The sequence below is a fragment of the Mus pahari genome, chromosome 13, assembly GCF_900095145.1.
Source record: "Mus pahari chromosome 13, PAHARI_EIJ_v1.1, whole genome shotgun sequence".
NCBI lineage: Eukaryota > Metazoa > Chordata > Mammalia > Rodentia > Muridae > Mus > Mus pahari.
In genome coordinates, this window is record NC_034602.1 from 36,734,610 (window position 1) to 36,741,929 (window position 7,320).

General features: G+C 44.6%; 1 protein-coding gene across 4 annotated transcripts in view; it reads right to left on the minus strand.

Moving 5' to 3' along the window:
* The window catches only part of Prom1 (prominin 1), a 103,967-nt gene that overhangs the window by 38,021 nt on the left and 58,626 nt on the right, over nt 1–7,320 (minus strand). For all 4 annotated transcript variants that reach the window (XM_029545165.1, XM_021211251.2, XM_021211250.2 and 1 more), the window contains one exon: nt 2,554–2,771. In XM_029545165.1, coding sequence (XP_029401025.1) covers nt 2,554–2,771 — 218 coding nt within the window. The remainder of the gene's footprint in view (nt 1–2,553; nt 2,772–7,320) is intronic.

Here is a 7,320-nt window from a genome sequence, read left to right on the forward strand (position 1 = left end):
TCGGTCTTCCTGTAGGTAGCTAATGAGCTACAGCTAATGAGGTACAGATAAAATATGTGTGGCTACTAGCACAATTGCTAGTGCTGAACATATTTAGTGAAGTTATAAGCAAACTTAATAAAAATCACTTTTAGAAGTAAAACAGGGGTTTAGACGAAGTCTAAATGAAGTGAAAGGGCTCTGGGTTGGCTCCTCTACATGAAACAAAACAAACAAGTAAATAAACAAAGAATACTAAAATCAAGTAATGCAGCTGGGGTTTCATTGGATAGAACTCTGAACCAGTTTTCCAAGTCCAGAATTACAAGTGCGTTCCATGTAGGATAGCCCTTGGCACCTGGGACCTATGCCCCGGGGCTCTCAACATGACACACATCAAGGACACAGCACCACTCTTGAAAGAGGTCCTTGGTGAATGTGGAGAACATGTCTCATCATGAGAAGCCACACATAAACCTAACTGAAGGCCACTCCCTTGAACAAGTGGCATATTCAAAAATGCCAATGTCACAACACAAAAAGACTGAGAAGCAAACCCCATATTAAAGAAGAAAGAGAGACACAGTTCTACCACAACACAAGATCAGGAGTCGCAAAGAAAGAAGCGTCAGGAGCCATGTATGATACGTTACGGCTAGCAGGTGGCCTTTCTGGAGGTGGCCCACCACAAGTTCTCAGCAAGCATTCAGTATAGTTAGAAAGCTAGGCCAGAGACCAGCAGTCTTTATAAAGCTACCTCTACATCCAACTCTGTGTCCCACTTCAGCCCATTCCAAGCCAGGCAGGATCCGGGAATTTTCATTAAAAATTTGACATCAGAAGATACCATGTAGAGTGGACAGGAGTAACGGTTCTGTGTTTTGTGTCCTAACTTTGATGTGCACATGATGATTGATGATTGTGTTATACAAAGTTTAGAAACATATTAAACTACTTAGCTATAAAAGGGATAGGTCAGCAATTTACCACAGACTTAGTTTTCAAGAAAAGAACTGTATACAATATTGTATAACAGTATGAAGAAACAGATAAAGCAAGTGGGACAAAATGCTGAACCTCGGTGTCCTCCTTAGGTTTAACTGTCAACTTGACATAACAAGCATCAGTCATCTGAGAAGGAAATCTCAACTGAGGGATTGTTTAGGTCAGATTGACCTAGAGCCTGTCCATGGGGTATTATTTTGATTAGGAGCCTATGTGGGAGCGCCCAGCCCACTGCAGGGGGCACCATTCCCTAGGCAGGCTGTATACCAAAGCTATGTAAGTAAGTACCAGCAAGCCAGCAAGTAACATTGCTTGATGATTTCTGCTTCAAATTCCTGCTTGAGTTCTGCCCTTCTTTCCCTTAAGGGCAGACTGTGATCTGGAAGTGTAAGCCAAAGAAACCTTTTTCTCCCCTAAATTGCTTTTGGTCAGAGTGTTGTATTACAACAACAGAAAGGAAAGCAGAACACTTGGAAATGGTATCCAAAGCCAAGGAAGGAAGGAGTGCCATGTATTTACAACTTTCCCACATGTGCAAAAGTCATATTAAAAAGTAATAGTTCCAGGTGTGGTAGTATATGCCTGCCTTCCCAGCGTCAGGCAGCTGAAGGCAGGGGGTAAATATTTGAGGTCTGCCTAGATTGCTTAAAAAGTTCCAGGCAGGCGCAGGGCTATCATGAGACCCTGTCTCAAAAAGGCAAACAACAACAAGGCATAAAACATTGTCCTCTCAAAAGATCTATTCCAAATAGCTCAAATAGGACTGACCTTTAAAAGTACATTTGATGACTCCCAAAATAATTCAGCAGATATGCAATGATAGTATATGTGAAGTCTTAAAAAAAAAAAATCAACTCATAAAATATGAAGGTGGGAAAAAGTATGTTAAAGTGTTATTTTATATAGACAGTGAATGGTAATATAACTAAACATATTAATTATAATTAACATCACAAATATGAAATTATATGCATCTCAAATGAGGAGATAAAGTTTAGAAAGTAATGGAATTGTCGATTCCAGCATATGTGGCTATTATGCCTTGTTTTGGGGGTGCTTTTAGTATTTTATTTTACTTAGGTGTATTGGATGTGCATATGGAGGTGTGTACACATGTGAGTGTAGTGCGTGTGGGGAACAGGAGAGGAAAATGGAGCCCCTGGATCTGGAGTTATAGGCAGCTGTGAGCTACTCAAGTGTTGGAAACCGAGCGTAAGTCTTCAGGGAGAGCCGCAAGTGCTCCAACCTGCAGTGCCTTCTCCCACATCCCAGTGTGCCGAGTTTTAAAAACTATTTAAACAAGAGCTTGTATCTTGCTCTTTTTCTATCTGAATTTACCTTGATAAACCATCAAGTGGCACAGAACTTTTCAACAACCCCCTCTCCTTCATAGTGTTTACTTCCATTGCATCCATTCCAGCAAAGTGATTAAAGGTCCCGAAAAGACTCCCAGAGCACCAGATGTTACTCCTTGCCAGCCCAAGCCACCGTGCACCCAGCAGGTGCACCCAGTCTTAGCCCTGATCAGCTTCCTCTCGTTCTGGCTGTGGCAGGCTCACACCCACTCACCTGACTTGAATCGATGTTGCTCCCCAGACTGTTTAGGCTTGGTCTGATGCTGTCGCAGATCTTGCTGGCTGGGTCTGTAGCACAGTCGCTGCTGTTGAGTGAAGTCTCTATGCTGTTTCTCACAGAGGTCAGGTTGGTGCTGAGCTGGGTGGTTGCATCTTGGAGACTTTTCAGGCTGCTGCTCATGTTCTGCAGGGCATCCTTGGTCTGTTTGATGGCTGTAAGAACACAGCCAGAGTCAGAACATGGCCAGGAGAGTATCTCAAAAAAAAAAACAAAAACAAAAACAAAAAAAACCTGAAGATGTGCTCAGACAGCTGCAAAGGGCAATGGGGCAGGACACACAAGAGAAACCAGAGCTCCTTTGCCAGCCCCTTCATCCAGCGCATCTCCTCTCCAGCAGGTCTCATTTATTAAGCAGGAGTTGAGCACCAACTCAGGAAGTTCATGGGGACATCTGAAGTACCACTATCTGGTCAACAAAGCAGTTTAATTCACTTAAGAATCAACTACATCTGTACACGGGCTATGAGTATTAAGAGAACAACCATTTACCAGCCAGAAATGGGCGGATGGTGGGTGAAGGCCTTGAGGGAGGTCGATAAAAAGTCATTACACATACTTAGAAAAAAAGCTACGATGAAGGTTGGTAGGATGGCACACAAAGTACAAGTGATTGCTGCTGATGAGCTGAGTTCAGTCCCTGGGATCCACATAGAAGAGAATGAACTCTTTTAAGCTGTCCTCTGAAGTCTACCACCTGTACCCCCACCCACTCACAAAACAAATACAGACACACAATAAATATATACGTATAAAGAAGAAAAACATGGCACAAGGAACCCCATTATTTTTATACTAGCCTTCACATTTTTAATTAAAACTTGATGAAACAATACACGCTGATATGTAAATCTGAAGGGGAGGAGTTATCTAAGTAAGCCCTGAACATAAGACATGGGGATGCAGAATTTGGAGTCTGCCCTTGTTGCAGGATTTTCCCTGTCCAATTACATTAGTGCAGAGAAGACCTGTGATTAGACACAGAAAAGGGAGGCAGAGCCAAGAGGTCACAGAGAGAGAGGGAGTGTGAGTGTGTGTGTGTGTGTGTGTGTGTATCAGGAGAGAGAGAGAAAGGAAGATGGCAGCAGACATGAATCAGCGTGGCTATGGCCAGCCAGCCACAGATTGTTATGATATCATAAAGGTTAGAATATTGGGATAATTTGTCTAATCGAGGTGGGCAGCTTTTATCATTATCAATTGGTTCTGAAATTATTGTATTGGCATCTTGTGTATTGATTGATACATAAATCAGATTGGTTAACCATAATCATAAGCTTTAAGAGTTTTGATTCTATGGGGTAATTAGGTGTTGAGATGGTTGACCATGGGGTGTGTGGGGTGTTGCATGGTAGTGAGAAGAACTCACCCACTGCCCCCCGGAGAGTTGGTGGGCAAAGAGAAGGTGGGAGGGACTTGGGAGAAAGAGAGGAGGAGGAGGGGAAAAGAGGGGGGCAGGATCAGGTATGAGAGGAGACAGGGATGGTACACAGAGGATCAGGAATTTGAACAGAGGTGTGTAACAATGGGGGATGGGGAACTGGGGGAAGCCACCAGCAAGTCCAAAATGCCAGGAAAGCAAGAGGCTCCCAGGATCCTGCAGAGATGAGATTAGCTGAAGTGTCCAACAAAGGGGAGAAAGAATCTGTAGAGACCATATCCAGAGGTTAAGACCCCCAGTTGGGGAATGGGGCCACCCACTCATTTCCAAAATTTTAACCCAGAATTGCTCCAGTCTAAAGGAAATACAGAGGCAGTTTGTGGAGCAGAGACTAAAAAGAAGACCATCCAAATGGACTGCCCCATCTGGAGATCCATCCCGTATACAGTCACCAAACCTAAACACTATTGCAGATGCCAAGAAGTACTTGCTGACAGGAGCCTGATATAGCTGTCTCCTGAGAGGCTCTGCCAGAGCCTGACAAATACAGAGGCAGATGCTCATAGCCAACCATTGGACTGAGCACGGGAACCCCAATAGAGGAGTTAGAAAAAAGACTGAAGGAGCTGAAGGGGTTTACAACCCCATAGGAAGAACAACAATATCAACCAATCAGAACCCCCCAGAGCTCCCAGAGACTTATCCACCAACCAAAGAGTACACATGGAAGGATCCATGCCTCAAGCTGCATGTGTAGCAGAGGATGGACTTATCTGGCATCAATGGGAGGATGGGCCCTTTGGGTCCTGGGAATGCTCAATGCCCCAGTGTAGGGGAATGCCAGGGCAGTGAGTTGGGAGTGGGGGGGGGGGGTGAGGGAAGCACCCTCATAGAAGCAAGTTTACCCAGCAACTGGAGAGTTGGGTCACCCTGACACCCTGTGGGTTTCGGCTCTGTTCTTACAGGCGGTAGGTAGGCCTCGGCTCTTAAGAGATGTTAACTACCCTGACTAAGCTTTGAGAATCTACTTAGAACCTGGAGGAAGCTTCCAGTGCTGGGGTGTACAACCCCTGGTCTATACAATTCTATAACCTTACCCAAGTAGAAATATTTCAAAACCTGCTTTAATCTTTGCTCTTGATTTTGTTCCAACCATACTTCAATATTGTTTAAACTGTCACCGAGTGTGCTGGAAGTCGGCTGGGCACCATTTCCACCCACCAAGACCCTGCCCAAGTACAGACTGTTAGATCTCAGAAAGTACATATATCCAGGAATGAGCTCAAGCCGGACCATAGAAGGATTTCTGACAGCTTCATAAAAGCCAGCATTCCTCGGGAACTTGTGAAAGAGGTCCCCATTCCCCCAGAGCAGTCATTTCCCTCCCCTCCTGCAGAAGGCACACAGGGGTCTCCATTGACATATACCTGTGGTGCCTATCACCATAGCAACGTCTGTGCTGGCCTTCAGGTTCCCTCAGCCCCTACTCCTAAGCACTTACTTGTTCATTCCAAAGTCCCTGCACTAGAGCATCCTGACTCTCCTCACCACCTCCTCTACCCTAAAACTCCAAGTCCTGCCCCAGTTCATGAGCTTCTCACCCCACTGCTGCTCATCCTTATAAGTCACATGATTCACATGATTATTTTACAGAGAGAGAGAGAGAGAGAGAGAGAGAGAGAGAGAGAGAGAGAGACCCCCAGTCTACTCTTCTGCTTTTCTTGGAGATAGCCCTGGCCACATCTAGCCTGTTGACCATGTCCAGTCCACTTTTCTCTCTGCTCTGGACTCTTCCAGATGCCCCTAAATATCTGCTCTCTCTTGCCAACAATAAAACCTTCCCCCTAATAATGGAGGGACCATCTTGGAAGCTTTTTTTTACTGTGACCTATCACGTACAGAAACTCAACAAAACTATTTACCACTAGGAAAGACAAGGAACATAGGATTAACCAGAACAGAATGCCAGAGAGAGCACACATTGGCTTCCGTTGGCTTTATCTCATTGCTCTGTCCTTTGATTTCAGTTACTTTCACTCGAGACACAAAGAAGGGCAAGCGACACAGTGAGCCGAGGGCCCAGGAACCCTGCATTTATTCAGTCCCTGTCTAGAAACATTCTAGCTAATGAGGACCACCCTGTCATGTCCCAGGAAGGACCCGGTGGTTATAAATCTCTATTTCCTAGGAGCTTCAAAGCATGTTATGCCCCTAAAATAACTCAGCATCATTCCACGATCCCAGGCTGCACGCATCTGAAGAAAACAGCAAGGACCTTTCAGGTCCTTAATTTCACCTCAACTCTTAATTCCAGCCAATTAACATTAGCCAGTCCAAAGTTCTTTCCCTTTGTGTGGACTGACCTGCAGCCCACATGTAATGTGCTCAGTCAACTTTTATATTTCTGCTGTCTATAAAGTCCATGTGTTCTAGACCCCTAGACCTTACAGGGGCCCCGGAACCTAGCACAACTGACACCATGATACAAGTACTGTTTGGGCCTTGGGACCCCGCAGGTAGGCTGCTAAAACAAAGCCCTAATCCATCAAAGTCCATAATTCTGGAAAATGTCCCAAAATGTAACCTAGCTTTTTGGTTTCTGTAGCTCTGCTTCTGACTATTCTTGCTAACTGAGGATTTGGTTTTTTGTACCTAAATGCTCTCTCTGAGAAAGGTTTGGGACTACACTCAGGGGTCAAACATCCAGTGTGGTCGGCAGCTGGCTAATGAAGACTTTCCATTGGCTTGAACCCATGCCCAACTGGTCTTTTCTACAGATAACCTTACAACACATGAATTTAAATCCATTGCTGGAATGGGTCACTGAGCATATGTGATGACACATTCATCACATATGTGTCTACTTAACTAACTTATTCAAGCTGGCCTTAAAATGAGCTTTAATAATATGAGAAGCACAAAGAAAATACAATATGGGAAGAGGGCATGTTCACATACACAATATTAATAAATAATGTTATCAAGAAGAGGAGAAGAAGCCGGAAAGTGGTGGCACACGGCTTTAATCCCAGCACTTGGGAAGAAGAGGCAGGTGGATTCTGAGTTCGAGGCCAGCCTGGTCTACAGAGTGAGTTCCAGAACAGCCAGGGCTACACAGAGAAACCCTGTCTCCAAAATCCAAAAAGAAAAAAATAAAAAAGAAAGAAAAAAGAAAAGAAAAGAAAAAGAAACTAGAAATGAACATCATTCACCCCAGGAAATGACATTGGAGAGAGAAGAGCAGAGGTAAACAAAGGAAAATGGAAGAGAGGGAGGGAGGGAAGAAAGAGAGGGGAAGAAGGGGGACAAGGGGGGGGGAAGGG